The sequence below is a fragment of the Anopheles coluzzii genome, chromosome X, assembly GCF_943734685.1.
Source record: "Anopheles coluzzii chromosome X, AcolN3, whole genome shotgun sequence".
NCBI lineage: Eukaryota > Metazoa > Arthropoda > Insecta > Diptera > Culicidae > Anopheles > Anopheles coluzzii.
This window is the reverse complement of record NC_064669.1, coordinates 18,170,003-18,188,783: the sequence shown is the minus strand read 5'-3', so window position 1 is coordinate 18,188,783 and position 18,781 is coordinate 18,170,003. Positions and strand designations below refer to the sequence as shown.

Below are 18,781 nucleotides of genomic sequence, written 5' to 3'. Positions count from 1 at the left end.
CTGATACACCTCCGATTCCACGCAGTGGGACCCTTCTCGGGCAGGGTAAAATAAATAAATATACAGCTCAAATCACAATCCGGACAGGCCAAATTGGCAACAATGATAAATAAAGATAGTGAAATAAACAAACAATATGCTGTACACTGTTTTCATAAATGTAGGTACACACCCAAACACGTGAACAGAAAAAGTGAGCAAATCCGTCGAAAAACATTCGATAGGTTGGGTTATTTTTTTCCAAAAAAAGGCTGTTTGTGTTATATTTTGCTTTTGCTGCGTGCTCGTCCAGATGTTCTTTTAACGCCGATTGCGTGCAATCTGTGCCGTGCTTTGCATTAAATGTTTGCTAATGGTTTTGTTGTCGTTTATTAATTGTTAGTTTGGCAAGGAATAAAACATAACTTTGACGAACAAATCAACTCCCATAAAGCTACGGATTCTTGATGATGACAACGTCAGCAAACCCGTCGGCACCAACGCGTTTCAGCAACTACCAGCACGTTCGCACAGTAAACAGCAAAACTCTCCAGAACTGCCGTAAAAAATCGCCTGCCTTTGTGTGAATGAGTGTGTGTGTGTGTGCGTGTGTTAATGTATTAATAAAATGTATACTGTGACAGTGTCGGTCACAGCGCAATCAAAGCAGCAACTTTAGTGTGAATTTATCAGCAGTAAACGCGCGCCGCGGGTGAACGACAAATAAAATGCAGTAAAACAGTTGTCAACTCTTCGGGCAGGGAGAAACTTTGCGTTCAAGAACGGATCGGCACCAGCAGAGGAGTCATAGAGCAAATAGAAGCATTAGTATACGTTTTGGATCGAGAGAAACCTCTTAATACTATCTGGATTTATGGAAGCTGAACAGATTTTTTGTTGTTGTGAAACACGATAAACGGAGATGTGAAAAATTATCATCCCGAACAATCTAGTACGGCTTGCAGGCGTCTGCTCATTAGCTCCAGTCCAACTGAAATGTGTGTCATCGTGGCCAAACTAAAAGCATTTGCAAGCAACAACAAGCACTCAAAAATAAAATGTAACATAAAAGAAACACACTCACACAAAACACCAAATCAAACACAAAGAGTAAGATTTCGGGTTTCCTTTCATGTTTCAGGTTGTTTATTTTATTCACTTCGCGCTTTTCCATACCCTTGGCGGGGAGCAGTGCTTTCGGCGTTTTTGTTTTTTCCCCCGTTCCCGCAGCGTTGAAGGGTGTGAGTTTTTTCTTCTTTAAACACGCAAATACGTGTGAGTTTTAATGTCGGTGTGTGTGTGTGTTTGTTTGTGCATGCGATTCGTCATGTGCATACGAAAACGTGTTTGGCTTTATCCATTTCCCTCAACTCCCTTCTCTCTCTCTCTCTCTCTCTCTCTCTCTCTCTCTTTCTCTCTCTCTCTCTCTTTCTCTCTCTTTCTCTCTTTCTCTTTCTTTCTTTGTTTCTGCTTATGCAACATAGAAAAAGTTTGATGTTCCTCTGTTTTACTTTAGGGATACGAATATGTTTCCCTTCTTTTCTTTTTTTTTGTCCATATTACTCCATCAAGTTTTCTAGTTCCCTCTTTTCCTTATGGTTAGCAGCTTCTCCACAGCATCCGTCTTAAGAGTATGTTTGTGTGAGTTTCTTTAATGGGAATAAGTGTGTTTTGTGTGGGTGTATATGTGTGTGTTTGGTAGCGTTATTTATTATTTTCTCCCCCGTCACTCGACGCTAATATTTACAAATCCATATTCTATTCTAAGATGCCTTTAGTTTTACTGCCATGTTGTCTCATTTTTTTCTCACTCTCTTCGCGTAACGGCTCTCAGTCTAGCGCAAAGACTTTCCCAACATTTATCTCATGTTTCTCTCGGTTCCTTCCTATTTTGCAAAGTTTTGGAACGTATCGTATCGTGTTTACTTGCTGGTTCTGCTCAAACTTTACCCAGCAGCTGTTTACATTGATCGATGGGGCCCCTTTTGCCAGTTCGTATAGGACTAAGCTTTGCTTCTCATCTTTGGGTCTAGTGAATGGAGTTTTCTTTTCTTGTTTTTTTTACATTCTATATGTTGGTGGAACGTGCTGCTGGATGTATTGTTTTTTTTGCCTTCTTGTTTCTTTTTTCTTTTCTTGTATGCAGCGATAAGTATCTCATCAATGTAAATTTTTTCCAACGTGTTTTCGCTTACCGTAGCGGAGATTGTATTATTCCTAACCATGATATCCAGATGCACCAGTAAAAGAGCAAGGTTTACATGCAAGCGTCAAGGGGAGCGGCAGGGGAGGTTTTCTTTTTCATCATGCTGAACAATTAAGGGACAGTGTGGTAGCTTGCCCGTTTATAAAACGCTTCAAGTTTGAGCAGCAGACAGTACTTTGTGCACCTGATCTGCTCATTGATGTAACGATGTTTTTTTCTTTTGCCTCTTTCGAAACCAAGGACGTACTTTTTTTAGTGAAGAACAGTGGTTAGAGAGTGTTAAGAGAGTGTTTCAATCCGTCGTTTTTAATTGATGCTGCTGGTTGCTGCACGAGCTGCCCGCTCGCCTTAGGGTCGGTTGTCCAGCAGGAGCCGCAGGTCGTGCCCACTGTACCATCGCAGGCTGGCGATCGCGATGGAGGCAAGCAGTAGCAGTGATTGGGCTGCAATGGAGAAAGTTGGCAGAAATGTTGAGAGAAAAACAGTGAGAAAACTGTGGAAAGCAAATTTCGTGTCATGTAGTTTGAGTAATATGGGGTAATTTTAATTTTCAGGTTTTAGCATAGTGCGTAGAATGCTTCAATAGCAACGTTTTACAACAACTTTCTGCCACCAAGCTGAAGCCACTAAATTACACATTCCCGTTTTGCAAAGGAAAAGCGACATGAAAGTCAGCTCGTGGTAAGCTCATTTCACACCTACTTGACGCATGTGCTGTATGATCTTGAAATTTAATTATAATGCCACCTTCACGCTCGTGCAATAAAATCTACCCTGCTCTCTCCTCCCACCATCTGCACTCTACCTAACTACCCTCTCCCTTCCTAACCACCTCATCCCACAAAATCCCTTCCCACCGCAAATGCTTCCGTCCGGGGGCGGGTGTGCTGCAGTCGGCCAGGTTTGGGAAAGCAGCGGTGACATAAATAACAAGCAGGCGGGAGCGCATAAATTCATTCGAAAGCGTTCTGAGTGACGACTGAAAGTAACCGAAGCATAAATAAGATCGCCATAATAATCCCCTCTTACCCAGGCAGGCAGGCAGTGCCCTGTGTGACGGTGTGTGTGCGTGTGTGTGTGCGTGTGTGTGTGTGTGTGTGTGTGTGTGTGTGTGTGTGTGTGTGTGTGTGTGTGTGTGTGTGTGTGTGTGTGTGTGTGTGTGTGTGTGTGTGTGTGTGTGTGTGTGTGTGTGTGTGTGTGTGTGTGTGTGTGTGTGTGTGTGTGTGTGTGTGTGTGTGTGTGTGTGTGTGTGTGTGTGTGTGTGTGTGTGTGTGTGTGTGTGTGTGTGTGTGTGTGTGTGTGTGTGTGTGTGTCGCGAATAGCACGACGGTTTCGAACCGAACAATTCGTCAAAAAGCGTACACACGTGGAAATAATCCAATTTCAATTTATGTACCCAGCCTCCACCGCTCCCTTCCTTTCCTTCGTTTTTTTGTTTTTTGATGCTAAGAGAGAACGGTTGCAGTACGCTACGGTAGCGCAGGTGCACCCGCGCCAGTCCTTGCAATGATGTGATTCATAATTCAGTGTGAATTTTATTTCCCTGCTCACTTTCATCTCCGTTCCATTCGGGGGAGGTTTCGTAGAGTAAGTGATGCTTTCGCTCCCTCCCAAGCTCTGCTGCCCACCACCTTTCGCGTGGCGTACTGCCCTAGCAATTTCCCAAGAACTGTTCCGCGTCAAATGGTCCTCTGCCTCGTACGTACAGATGCAGCAAGATAACGAAAAGGGAGCGTACGCTGGTACAGTTATTTTTATTTCACGTTCAATTTTGCCAATGTTTGACTGTTAAACCATACCCCTACCCTCCTCCTCTTTCTTGAGACACATACACACACATGGAACGACGGTTCAATTCGTTGCTCGTTCTCGAAAGCAGGCGTGCTCTTCACACAGATCGAAGAACGGAAATCTTTAACTCGATGGACGATCGTATAAATCCCTTTTTCACTTTCGCCTTGCGCGCCGAGCGTGTGTGTGTAGTCCGCCGACATATTGAGTAATGCTGTTTGTTTGTGTGTGCAATGGATCACCTTGGTACAGCACAACTTTACCCTAATCCTTCCCGGTCGCTTTAGGCAATGCGATTCCCGGTCTCGTTATCCCCGGTTTTACGCAGGATTGTGTGCGTGTTTTACTGGCTCTTATCGTGTATGCGTTTTTCTTCTTCAGAGTAATGTTCTTACCTTGCTCTAATCTTCTTTTCGTTTTTTTTCTTCTTCTGATTACCACAAGTGTCCATTTTTACATGACAAAGTCGGCTGTATCATGGTACTGGAGCCGGCAAACGGTGGTGCAGGCAGAACGAACGTTCAGCACGAAACACTGGCACGGACCGTTCTGTTCAAGGTAAGGAGCTATAAAGTGGATCCGAAATGAGTGGCTGATAATTTCTACACTGATTGGCTGCAAAATAATGCGCCGAAACATCGGAGGCTCATCGAAAAGTCAAACAAAATAGGAAACATTTTTCTCTTTCTTGTCTCTCGTTGAACGAATTCGCCTTAAGAGGGTTAAATAATTTCCGATCCCTCCCATGGGGTGGGTCTCGTATCTCGATTCGAAGCATATTTATGAGATGGTGGGATGGGGTTAAACGATGGCATAATAAAAATAACGGCCCTATGGTTTCATCATTTCAGCCAGCGCTTTCTCCACTGCATCCAACAAACAAATACCAGAGTTTTTTCTTTCTCCTTTCTCGGACGGTCACTCTGCAGGTCAGTGTGAGGGGTTGATGGTTTTTTGTTGTCTTATTCCTTTTTCTTTCGCTTTGTGCCTTTTACTTTTGATTATGAACCACCAGCTCCCCATAAAACCCTTATTGTCTTGTAGTGAGCGGACCAAACACGCTCGTATCAAGATTTGTTTTCATTTCGTGGGCTAGATCAGCATGCGAAAACATGTGTAGCAAAAATGAGGCAGAAACGAGAATGAAGAACATATACACAAAAAAACACACACACAAAGCCTTTGCTCGGACACGGGGTTTTTGGTTGAAAATCGGCATCTGCAAGCATATAACGAAGCTGCCCGGTACCTTCGCACCCTTTTGGTATCGTGTTTGGTCCTGGGTTCGCTCGACATCCGCATCAATATTATAAATTTTAAATAAGCTCCAATGAGTGTTTCTTCTGCTGCCACTGGCACCGCCGGCTGTGTCTGGTAATAATTCATCCCTCTCGCCCAAGGCGCACACCCTCTCTCTGTCGTGCTCTCTCTTTCGCTCTCTCTCTCTCTCTCTCTCCATCTCTCTCCTCTCTCTCTCTCTCTCTCATTTTCTCCAATATCACATGGGTTGAGCTTTATAGTTCTGCAGTACTTGGCCTATTTCCTCTCTTTAGGTCCGTTTTCTTCGGAAGCTCCTGCCTTAGCCAAATGGTTCTGATGATCTTTCTCTCTCTCTCGTTCTCTCTCTCTATCTCTCTTTTTCGTGCGCTACGGTGCCCTTTACCACCCGACGGAAGGGTTTTACCCTTGCCCGGGGCTTGAATTTGTATCTCTCAAATTTTCATGGTGTCATAACCTTTGGCCGTTTGCCCGAAAAAAACCTGAGAACTTATAGGGAGCCATTTGTTTGCATGTGCGTATGTGCGCTCGTGTGTGTGTGTGTTTGTGTGTATCTTCTGTTCATTGAAGATTTTATTTGTGTATTTGTGTACTTTTTTTGTTGGTAAGATTAAGGAGAAAGGAACGTTTCCATCCATCTTCAATTTCTTACACAGAAACACCCAACAAACCCTTCGTTCGAAAGCAGTTTTTGTTTTCTCCTCTGGCCGGCTAGAATGCAAACATCGGGATGCGGATTTATGGTAATGTTAGCCAATTTTCATGATGCTTTAAATTGGACAGCAGGCGGCAGGAGGTTCCCACAACTTTCTTTCGCAACAAAATTTATGTCACTCGGTTTCGTAAGGATCAATCATGCTGGCCGAGATGAAAGGGAGCAATGCGTTGCAAAGCGTACGATGTTGCACCCGAGCAGAGGCAGTCAGTGGATGGGTCACGAGGGCGGAAAAGGGATCAGAAAGATCAAAAGTTGCTCTCGACACTCGATCGAACCGGTTGGCGGAGCAGAGACTTGACTTTATTACTTACTAATAAAATATACCGAGCGGTGGGGTTTATTACTTCCTCCGTTTCCTTCAATGCGGCGTTCAGCGGGAGAAGAACAGAATAAAACGTCTCAAGAATATCGCCTTGCCGGATATGGAATCGGTCGATTCTTTCTCGCAACAATGGTTTCGTTTGGTGTGTTTTATGTGACCTTGCCTTGGATTGATTATTGTGCGCTTTGATTAATGCTTTCAGGCTTAAACTTATTTAATGGCTGCGTGCGCTCCCTATACCGGCGGAATAAATAAAGCCCCTTAAAGGAGACGCGGACAGAAACTTTGGAAGCAGTGTGATGTTTCCGGAGTCGCTGACATTGGAAAACTGTGACATATAAACAATAGCACTTTTATCCCTTGTGTGCATGTGCGTTGAGAGGTCTTGCGTGGATGTGATTACATTAAGGTCGTGCTGTTTATTTCGGTTTTATTTAAAGGAATTTTATTTTTGTGACTCGCTCTATCGTTTTGTTTACGACCTTGCCGATTGAGCCGTGATTTTAGCTACACAAACTGTTGTTTGAAAGATGGAACGGCTGACGTTTGAACGTCCGACGAGAGAGTCGTTAATATCAGGGATAAAAGATTCAAATATCTCGTTTGTTATGATCATTAAGTAGCAAGGGGTCGAATGCGTTTGACTGTTCCTCGCCTTAACGTTCCCAGAGAATGGACGCTCTGATAACAATTCAATTGCTCCGATCATCAAACACCAATCATTATATAGCGAACACGAGCTGTTCAATCAGATGCCACGCAATTCGATAGCCCAACACTCTTGAACTCTGAACATTTCATTTTCCAAACGCAACATCCTACTACGTCCACATCCAAAGCACACCGGACGGAGATGCAGATTGGTAGCTGTGTGTGTGTGTGTGTTATTGTTGCAGAGTTGTAAATTTTAATATAAAAGTTAACACATGATTGATCACCTGCAATCTGCGCCAGATTCATTCCACACTGCCAACTCCTGTCAATGTGATGTGTGGTGTGTGCGTGCTCGGTTCTGTAAGATAAATATGTACCGTGTGCGGTGAAGGGAGTTTGAAGCACGACGTATTATGCAAGAATGGAAGCAGAATCGTTGAACGCCTCAGTTTCTTCTGCTGGAATTTAGCTCCGTTCGGCACTGTTTTGGTTTGTGCCGAACGTACCGCATTTTAGGGCGAAGCTTTGGTGCGCTAAAGGTTGCCATAACGAGCGAACTAATGTCAGGCTCGGTATCTTCTTACAGGCCAAAATAGAGGCCTCTGTATAGCCTGCTTTATCGGTTAAAGTGAAAGGAGAAATATGATAGTTTGATTGGAGTTGGATCGAATGCCAGCTGGCAATATAAATTTGTGCACTAGCAGGCTGAGCAGGCTGAAAAAAAAACTAATCTCAGAAATCGAAACCAGTTCGAGCTCGAAATGCCGTATCTTCCGTACCGACCGAATACCGGATTGTGCTTTCAGCTCTTACTAACGGGAAAAAAGATGGAAAGTGCCAACGTTAGCCGTGCTCGAGGAATGCATCGGTGGCCATTGTTTTCAGCAGCACTGTGCGGCTGTTGTTGACTTGTCTGTGTTCCATTTCACCCCGACAAGCTGCTCGGTAAAGTCCTGACTCACCCTACTTAGACGAACCGATTGCTACCGATGAGCTGCGAATGAGCGTCGGCCCATTGTTTCCTTCTGTGCCCCGGGAAAGACCACAAATGAAGCTGCCGGGACCTGAGCACCGTTTGGTGATCCGGAGGGCAGCAGTAGTACCGGAAAGGTAGACTAGAAGCGAATAAAAATAATCAAACCCATCCACAGCGGGCCCCGACTGCGCTTCGAGTCGCCTAAACCCGAACCCGGCTGAGATTTGGTTGTTGTTATACCGTCTGGGCCAAAGTTAATCTATAGATTCAGGTCATTCTTATACCTCATGCCGCACAATTCTCTCCATTGGTATGGCACTTGACTTTGCCCGCATAAACACGAGACACTACCTATCCACTCTCTACGCTGCATCAAGCATCACACATACACACTCGGTGTTCGTCTTGGCCATAGCTCGAAACAATTACGCAACGAGACTCTGAAGGTGGCTCTGACAAGAGCGGAAGGAAACACAAGAAGCAGGGAGAAACACATTGAAAACATTCGCTCGATTGGTGCTGTGCCGAAATTCGAGCGCTTTTTGGTTTCGATTCCTCGCAATAGAGAGGGTGCTGATGCGGTGGGTAAGTAATTCTAAAGACTTCCCAGAGAACAAAAACAAGAGTTCTGTGGTGGGTATGTGTGTGTATGGAGGAGAGAGTGTGGCAGAACCAGAATCAGAGTGTGGAAGAAAGAACCCACTCAATGCATGGTCGCTCCCGGAAAATTCGTCGTCCAGTGTCGGTCTGAGTATAACCGAGCAGTTCAGTGGCTGAGGATCGTCGTGCATCCTGAAATGCACGATGTACGATGTAATGCTGCAACCCTTGTTATGGAGCGTTATGCGTGTATAAAGTGAAAGAAATGGTTGGTCGAGTCACAAAAATAGAAACACACCTTCCCAACTCCCCTTTTTCACATGCTGCCGCTCGTCAATACGCTTTTGTTTGGTGCTGCTATCTTTGCCCCACTGTTCGTGGGTTATTGTTGTGCAGCTAAATAATGCCTTTCGGAGGTTTTGGTTTTGCTGGTACCTTTTGTTGCACCGATTTGGTTGATACAACTTGCCAATGCAGGTAAAAGCTTTGCATCTAATTGCATCTGCAGGTTCGGAATGTATTCTTTGGCTCAAGTGCGATTGTTCGGCGGGTGTTTGGAAAAGTGGTCACTTTTTGGAGCTTGAAAAGATGGTGGGGAAAGTGGGGAGAAATACATGAGGCTCCAGATTGCAGTTTTGTTCTGAACCTGTCCAACAATTTTCATAGCCGCTGCAATTTATTCAATTAATTGTTTCGTCAAGCTTTTCACGTTTTCAGCAAACGAAGGCTCGTTATCTACTCTCTAACGTGGCGTAAAATGCCTCTTTCTTTAGTTTTAAGAGCACATTCCAACAATGGATAGCGTCCATCTTACAAGCTTTGCTTGCAAGTATGAACAATGGGATGCTTTTGGGGAGCGGTAAAACTTACCACCATTTAGATCGGAGTTGAGGGTGAGCGCTGGAACGAGGCTTGTCCGGCTGGCCGCCCGGCTATTGCCGCCGAACCCAAACAGAGAGGATCGGTGGCTGCGCAGTGCCACGACCGTTTTCGTCTCTCGGCCAACGGACGGTACGGCGTCGACCGTGGCCACGCACTTGATATGGATCACGTTGTCCAGCTCGCGCTGCACCAGCCGGTCGACTGGCACCCGCATTTCCAGCATCCGGTAGCGGATGACGAACCCGTCGCTTTCGAGCGATGTCTCCTGCAGCTGTTGCAGGTACTCCATCGGAACCTGAAAAAAAAAACAAGCAAACAAAAAAAAGATCGAGAAATGGAAAGAAAGAGAGAGAGAGAGAGAGAGAGAGAGACATAAAGAAAGAAAAGGAGAAAGAGATATAGAGATATATACATAAGGCAAATTGAACAAGAGCGACAACAAATAAACAAAGAGTAAAATTACTCAAGAAGTCAAGAAGGTACTAATTATGCTGCCACTGCACTGCCACTGCGGTGACTGATTGTTCGTTGTGGTTGCAGGGTCAGCGTCGGGATTTGAAGTCAATGCCTCCACCGGTGACCTCGCCTGTCAACCGCAATGTGTACCGGGCCGGGCGTTGTGGTTTCTGCGGGTTTGTAGGGCCCATGTATGGTGGCTGACAGGCAGACAACGTCACCGATGCAAGCATTGCCAGTTACACAATAGATCGGAAACAGAACGCAACGCACCGATTCCATCCGGATTGTGTAATGAGCACTGTTCTCTACCGACGTTTGGAGCTTTCTGCGTTTTTTAAAAAAGAGATCCTAGCACAACTCGAACCTGCGGCAAGCTACTCAGAGGAAGTTTGAGATTTACGGTTCTACTAATCGACGATGAAGCAATCTTTGTAAAACAGATTGTGTGAATGGTTCAATAACATGTTATATTTTCTTCTTCTATTTGACGTAAACGTCCTACGTGAACATGCCCGCCTATACAGGCTTTCGAAACTTTATTAGTACCATGCTACTGGATAGTCAGTCCTTTCTGTAAATTCTATCAATGTATCCTATTTTTTTACTAGTCTATCCCGTTATCGTGATGGCAAACTTTACTAACGGTGGCTTGGCTCGGAATAATCCCGCATTTTTATCGCATCATTGTACACCGTTTATCATGGCTATAATTCTTGGAAATAAAGTGATACTTCAAAATCTGTTGCAAGTGTGTAAAGCTGTTTCTGCACAGCTCGAATAAAGCAGGCTTTACGAATACTCTCTTTTTTTGTGTAGCTGCTGCGGGAAAAGCGAAATCCATCTTTAATGGACCACGAAGATATTCGGGTGCAACTTTCTGACATTTTATCTCCCTCCTCTGGATTACTAGCAGTGTGACGTATGCAGTTGCAACAATTCGTAGCACAGATTCGTTCCATTCACTCTACACACGACTTTGCTTGAGGGAATGAGGCTCTGCCCAAAACTTACCGTACGACCGTTGATGAACCACAGCAGCCTGGTGACAAGGCTGGACCTGTCGGACGTGCAGTTGGCGGCGATGTGCTCGTTTGGTAGGTAGCTCGCGCTCAACCCACTAATAGTGGGGTCGTCCTGCGGCAGCACCTCAACCGTCATGTTGCGCGTACCGTTCGCGAGCTTGAACTCGGGCGCGTCGCCGGATATTTCGCACCGATACTCGCCACTCGTGCGCCGCTGGAGTTCGGTCAGCCGGATCGAGCAGAGGTACTGGTTACAGATGGTGGGTCGATCGGTCGCGATCACGATTCCATCTACCGGGTAGGTTGTCACCTTTGGAAACAGCATTGGTGCATACCTGTAACAGAAGAGTAGAGAACGAAAGGTGAATCAGTGTAGTAGTTATTAGATTGGATATTAGTCAAACCAGAGAGTTTGTGGTAATGACGTGTAAGTTGCGCTGCCTGTCTTAAACTTGATATTTCGTTTTTGAGTGAATGAAGAAGCGTGTTTTGAGGTCGCTCATTTATGGCGACTGTATTTTTATTTAGGAGGAACGGTCCAAAAAGATCGTGTTGCATTTGAAGTAAAAACTAATTGAATACAAAATGTATCATTTTTGAGAGCTGTTTATTGCCATTATTGATAATCATTTGTATATATTTCAAAATTAATGTATCAAAAATTATTGAAGTAATTGGTATGTAGCAATTAAGTAGTCTGTTTGCCGACGATGCAAAATTTTCGCGCCTGTACATAACACAGGTGATTTTATATTCCTGCAAGACTGCATCGAAATCTTCTGTTCGTGGTGCGCTTGAATGGACTGACTATCTGCATCGAGAAATGCTTCTGTGTGTCTTTTAGTCGATGCAGGAGCCCAGTAACTGGTACCTACTTGATGGACGGCACTGCAGTTAATCGACAAAATCATGCCAAAGACCTGGGCGTTCTGCTTGATTCAAGTTTGAACTTTAAACATCATATCGATGACGTTGTAGCCAGAGGAAACCAACTACATGGCGTGGTTATCCGGACAACTAATGAATTGCGCAACCCCATGTGCATCAAAGCTGTCTACAACAGTATCGTTCGTTCGGTTCTGGAATATTCGTGCGTTGTCTGGAGCCCAACTACTGCTTCTTCAATTGCTCGACTTGAGGCGATTCAACGAAAGCTCACGCGATATGCCCTACGCTTACTTCCCTGGCAAGATCGCAATAATCTTCCTCCGTATGCTGCGCGGTGCCGTCTTCTAGGCCTTGAACCTCTTTCGGTTAGAAGACGCAATGCACAGTGTTCTTTCATCGCTGGATTGCTAAATGGCTCTATCGACTCATCGCCTTTGTTGCATCGAGTCGATATTTATGCACCATCCTGAACACTTAGGTCTAGAGAGACTCTACGGTTCGCTCAACCCCGTTCCAGCGCTGGTCGGTCTGACCCTATGTTCCGCATGTCGGCTGTTTTCAACACTGTTTCGGATTGCTTAGACTTCGACATCTCAACTCAGTGCTTCAAGGAACGTCTCCGGCTTCTGCCATGGCCGTAGTGAATTGCGATACAAATCTTGTTTTTGTTATGTATTTTTTTAAATGAACTGTTACCTCTTAATTAGGCCATACGGCCCGTTGAAGATTAAACAATTAATAATAATAATAATACTAATAATAATAATAATAATAATAATAATAATAATAATAATAATAATGGTAATTAAAATAATAATAATAATACAATTTATTTGAACAATGCTTAGCTGGCCGTAATGCGTAAAAGTGCATACCGCCTAACCCTTTAAAGTTAAATAGAAAAAGTGAGATCAAAACCCACCGGCTTTGTTCCACGTATCGCTGAGCGTGTGACGCGAACGTGGACAGAGAAACAATTAATTGTCGTTTTCATACCACCTCGCCACTCTGCCACGGCACTAATTAAGTGAACTTCGGCTCACCCGGAATGCCAACAGCCCATGGCCAAACGGCAACGAAAGTACGGTGCTCGCGTACACGGGGCCACATTGTGATGATGATTCAATCAGATCGGCAGCCCTGAGCCACACCGTTCATTATCGTTTTCGCTGCCCGCTGGTACGCTAGCCAGCTGGCCGTGTTGGTCGTGGCAATAAATGTAACATATACCGACGGCAGCATTTTGAGATGGTGGCCCACCGAAAATCGCCGGTCTCGGACTTTCGGACCTACTTGCAAAAAAAATAAACATATGAAGGTGACCACTTCCCCGTTCCAAAATCCCTGGGTGCAATCTGACACGCTTCGTTGAACGAACTCATTATCGAAGAGCCACAAACAGCATCCAGGGTAGTTGTCGTCGACGATCGTGCACAGTGTATCGTAGTGTTGGGAAATACGAATCCTACGAGGAATTCGATTTGGAAAAAACCCCAATGCATCTTAGAACTCCAATCTCCGAATCCCAAACCAAATTTTACTTTGGATTGAAGTTGCCAGAGGAAGACGGAATTTGGGAACTGATTTGCTGTTTCAATAAATGCATGCAAAACTCTTTGTAGAAAAATGGCTTCTGTTTGAGTTTAATTTTACATTAATGATTGAGTTTATTCGATTGCTCATTACCAAAATTGCTTTAACTTTATCGTAAAGCTCCAGTTTTTCAATTATTAACTACAACAAAATGTTATCAAACATATTTGTGTTTATTGGAACAATTAGCACGATTATTGGTTCTGATTGGGATTTTCCGAACAATTCACAATGAAACCTATTGGGATCCATTTGCTAATCCAAATGGATCACAATTGGCTCGCAATTGATTTCCAATCTCAAACGAATTGCAATGAAATTCTAATCGAGTACTAATCTCAATTACAATCCCAATTCCAATCGAATCTCAAACGAATCCCAACCCCAATCGCAATCGAATCTTCCAAGGGGTGCGATTCGATTCAAATTCTTCAAAAGGGATTCGATCCGATTGAATCTTCCTAGGGATTGAATCATCGAATCTTCCGAATCAAGAATCTGCCAACACTAGCGTATCGACGTTGGTGTTACGTTTTCGGGACAAAAACTCCAACCTGCATCCAGTGGGGTTGCATCAGAGTGCAGCTGCCACAAATTGAACCGAACGTCACACCGCTGTGTATATCACGCGGGTTCGTCCTGTACGCTATCCTACCCGCGTGTGTGGGTCCTTGCAATGATATTTGATTATCCCTCGCCTCAACTTCAACCTATCGCACACCCTACTGCCCTATTTGACCATTCACAAGCCAAACCTGGTTACAATGTAATGGATGGATCAGTAAAAAAAAACATAAAAAGCTTTTGTTTGCAGGGATACGTGGAGGTTAAAGGAACCGTGTATGAGATATCACGATTACGTACCTGTAAAACTCCTTATTGCCCTTGTACCATTTGACTGAGTTTAATTGGTGAGCGCCCAGATCGTAGCTGCAGGACAGCGTTACCGTATCACGATAGTCGACCACCTCCGGGACGTTCATGTTTGTCAATCGCAACGCCAGCGTCCGGTGCCATTCTGTAAAGTAAAGGGGGCGATATAGCAGAGATGGTCAGTCATGTAGTGAAAACGAAAGAGCAAGAGAGAAACAGAGCTATTTAAAGAGATAGAAAGGGGCAGAGATTGTGCGAGCAAACGGCATTTCCTGCGCCGCAGCGTTTGGCCCAATGGCCATACAAATGAAAGTCAAACATTTGAACACGATGAATCAAAATCGTCTGTTCTGTGAAATCAACATAGCAAACAGTGCTGAAGTGGATAGCACGCCCGAATGGAATAATCACTGCAAATTTGGAACATCAGGACATTGTTTCGGAAATCAATCGACGAGGAAATAAAACAGAAGCAGAAAACAGTTTTGCAACAATCATTCGAAAAACAAAGCACTCACACAAAAAAGCACACCCACCAACACACACACACATACTACACTCCCAAAATGGCTGCGCAACAACATGAGTGCATTAGCAAATGATAGCTAGTTTGTTTTGCATTGCATTTCATTTGCTTGTGCAAATAGTTTGCTTTTACGCACCGAAAGGTAATAAAAAAAGGAAATGGTATGGTCGTAGTGATGAGGTTTTCTTTTTCATCTGTATTCTCTATCTGCACATCATGGTGGCACTAGTAGTCAAGGGTTCGTCCTATAAACAAGCCCATCATGTGTTCCGATGAACTATGAATCGGCTTAGAAGCGCTTCCCGCACATCACCTGCAGCAGGTTTTCAATACATTGTACAATTCGAATACTCAATGATTTCAAGGAGCTCTATGAACGTCGGTGATCCCGTGGTACAGTCATCAGCTCGCACTATTCTATAACTTTCCCGTCGTGGGTTCAAGCCTGATATTGTCGTGGGCTTAAACCTTACCATTCCCTCCTGTCATGAATCAGTGAGTGTAAGGTTTCACTTTTTTTTTTTGAAAGATTTGAACTAAGACGGCTTTGGAAATCTTGTGTCATCGAAAAATTCCAAGTCATTGGAAGTTAAGTCTGAAGTTAAATTAAGTCTAATAAATCAATACGAATCAAACAACCGAATGAAATACTCAAATACGAATACGAATCAATAAAGCAACCGATGCACTACATATGTTTGTGATGTGGGTTTGCTTCGCAGTGTTTTTTCCAGTACCGCAATCGGTGACACTTAAGCCGATAATGCTAATAATCGATAAAGGATCGATTTTCAAATGTTTTTCGTTTTTGATTATCTATCTGTCCAGTGTATGATATTGCATAAGTCATCTAAAAATACTAATAAAAAATGTGTCCCGGCTCCCGTCCTTTCGATCAAGTTTGTGTACACCGGTGCAGTCATAGTTTAAGAATCGTACATGCACCGCTAAAAAACTCGATTTTTTCCACTTCGATTTTCACAGCGAGATCAAGTGATACAATCATTTCCAATATTTAAAAAAGCTAATCAAAACCCGTCATTGGGGCAATTTACGATTCTAGTCAACTTGTTTACATGGAGTATGAATTTGGTGGCTGAAATCATATCAACGCTCCACTGAAAACGACTTGCCTAATAAGACGCAGATTTTCAGAAGCAAAAATATTTGGTCAAGAAAGGTTTAACATTACTTGAGACGCAATTTTAAAATTTATCAAAAGTACTATGACTATTTCGAAATAGAAAAGTACACAGTTCGAAAAGTAAACAACACGAATTTAAAATGTTTCTTTTTTGTACAAAAATAGTAAAATCCAATATGGCGAAACGGAAATAGCATTGGGTCAAGAAGCCTTTTGAATGACCAGGGCGAATTAATACAACTTAGGTATCTTTCTGATTTTTCAACGGATTGTCTCGCTTGGCACTACAAATTAATTATTGTCTCTTTCTTCCGTGCACTGTTATAAATGTTAAGAAAATGATGATGAAAATGATGTAAATGATGTTTGGCCGTTCCTAATATTTCTTACAGTTACCATTATTAGGTATCAAAATGAACTTTAATTAATTTCAAAAAAGAGAACATTTCTTTCCAATGAAGTTCCAAACGGGATAATCAAATCAAAACGATCACTATGGAGCTACCCAATTTTTAGCATAGAGCGTATTTTGAGGGCATATTAAGGAGAGCGGATCTCGGTAGTTACTTAGCGCAATAAATAACACTTACATCATACTACAAGTAGTAGAAAAATGTGAAACTAGTACCAGAACTATAATTTCCTATAATGTTGACAATGATTGAGAGCCCTATCACCGAACTATGTTTGGAAGTATTAAGTATTTTTGTAATTAAAAAAATAACATGTTGCTTTCGCTCTACTTTTCCCTCTCAGCACTCGACTTATATTGTCAGACACAAGCTGGATTGCCGTTAAAGCACAAACCATAAATGCGCATTTAATGAGTAATGTAAGGGAAAGGAACAGTTCGCATTTTCCCTCGGTTCGGTTTCAATAACATCCCGCTATGGTTGGTTGGTTTCCTGCACTCTGTCGCTGTGTTTCCATCTCTCCCATCTGAAATTACCGAACCTGCAGATAACGGATTGAAATATATATACTGCCGATAGCGACCTGTGTACATTTTCCATGTAGTTTTTTGTGCTCTCTCCATTTTCTATTTCGTTGAAACTGATTTTTGTGTGCATGGTCCTCTATGTCAATTCTTTAGTGCTCTTCGTTTCAGTGATGGTTTCGAAAAAAAAGCAGTGCATTGACGTGCGTTACCATTTCACCTTTTCGTTGTTACGCTCTTCTCGCTGCTGCGCTTTTCAAGGGATGTTTTCACTCGGATTGACTTTTGATACGCTCCACCGTGTGCTGACGGTTGATCGCATTCAGGGTGCAATCAATATTAGAACCCGTATAGACTCCCTTCCCTATTTTCGAGTCCGGTTTTTTGTATGAGCGAAATTAGAAGAGAAGCAACGGCTCGACAAAACGGCCTCTTTACGGGGTAGGTAGGGTAGGTGAAAAGTGCACTTCTATTGATGCCAGCATCAAAGGATTTCAGAGATAGCGAGAGAGAGTAAGAGAGAGAGAGAGAGAGAGAGAGAGAGAGAGAGAGAGAGAGAGAGAGAGAGAGAGAGAGAGAGCGAAAACAGGATGAAAAGTGTCCCGTCGAGCCATTTCAAAGCTAGAGGAGCGCTAGGGGAAAGAGAATGATAGGGACTTGTAATAGCGACAAGTGCAAAACAGACATGGAAACAAGGATATTATAACGGAGAATGATGTCATCTACCGGCAAATGACGGTGGAAAATGGATGGATGGAAATCGGTGCAAATCGAAAATTGAAAAGCACAGACATAACGGGGATGTTTCCCCTTTTCACATATCACTTTAATGCGTTTGGTGCTGTCCAATGTTGCTGATTTGCTCCCGGTTTCACTTCCTGGTTCGTTGCCTTTGCGCTCAGCCCCTTTTGCCTGGTTCTTATCGCAAGCCGGTTTTGATGGTACGCAGCATACACACAAAAAAGCACACCTACCAAGCAAGGTTGAACACTGTCATGGTGCGGAACTAGCGTGCACCTATACATGCTGCGGTAGAAAAATAACAAAAGCCAGGCGAGCCGCTCCCTTTTGCAGACGGTCAAATGATTGTTCTCGGGGCAGCCAGGCGGAGAAAAGGGAAAGGGAGAGCGATTGTAGTAATAAAAAGCTATGAATGTGAATTTTCATGTTCATAATCCTTTAATTCACAGTGGTGGGTGGGTGGATATGAAGCTTTCATTCACTGTTTATTCCCATTCCCTATCCTTCCCCTTCTTTTATGACGGTAGCAGCACGGCATGCGTCTGGTGGTGCTGCCAAATCGGTATCAAAAGCCTAGCGCACGGACACAGGTTCACGTTTTAATGATTAAGGGCGACAGGTCCGCTTTCATCAAGCATGGTTGGGTAGGTGGTTTTGTTTGTTCTGGCTTCCCCCTGCAGTAGGTTGCTTTTATTATGCTTTGTATTGCCGTTTAATGCTTGATTTGGAGTGGGAGATTTTATGCATTTGTTTTAATAGAAAAATCAAATGGAACGACCGCGTTTTGTTAAGGTTAATCAATGTAATGAGATATTCCAAAACAGTTCATACACTCAGTACATGGCAGTGTGTAAGCTAAATTATACATAATTAGGTACAGTAGATCGTCGATTATCCGGGTAGCTCGGGACCGGACGGTTGCCGGTTAATCGATTTGCACGGGTAATAGTCGAAGAAATGTCAAATTCATATAAAAATTATAAAATTCACTAGTTTTATGATTAATTTACTTTTAATCAATCGATTAATTATTAGTAGAATTTTATTTTAATCAATAACTATAGGTTTGACAACTGTTCATGAACAAAAATGAATTTCGAAAACACCACTAGACACTACTGAGCTGTACAAAAAACTGGTTGCCTACTTGGCTATTGTTGCAAATGTTCGCTGTACGCTTGAACAGCTGTCA

At 43.3% G+C, this 18,781-nt stretch overlaps 1 protein-coding gene across 1 annotated transcript in view; it reads right to left on the bottom strand.

The window, feature by feature from the left end:
- Positions 1 to 1,086: 1,086 nt before the first annotated feature.
- The window catches only part of LOC120955084 (pregnancy-specific beta-1-glycoprotein 11-like), a 71,365-nt gene continuing 53,670 nt past the window's right edge, over positions 1,087 to 18,781 (bottom strand). Inside the window, exons 2-5 of the mRNA XM_040375597.2 lie at positions 14,233 to 14,386; positions 10,877 to 11,222; positions 9,395 to 9,701; positions 1,087 to 2,628 (exon numbers count right to left, since the gene is read on the bottom strand). Coding sequence (XP_040231531.1) covers positions 2,534 to 2,628; positions 9,395 to 9,701; positions 10,877 to 11,222; positions 14,233 to 14,386 — 902 coding nt within the window. The 3' untranslated portion in view covers positions 1,087 to 2,533. The remainder of the gene's footprint in view (positions 2,629 to 9,394; positions 9,702 to 10,876; positions 11,223 to 14,232; positions 14,387 to 18,781) is intronic.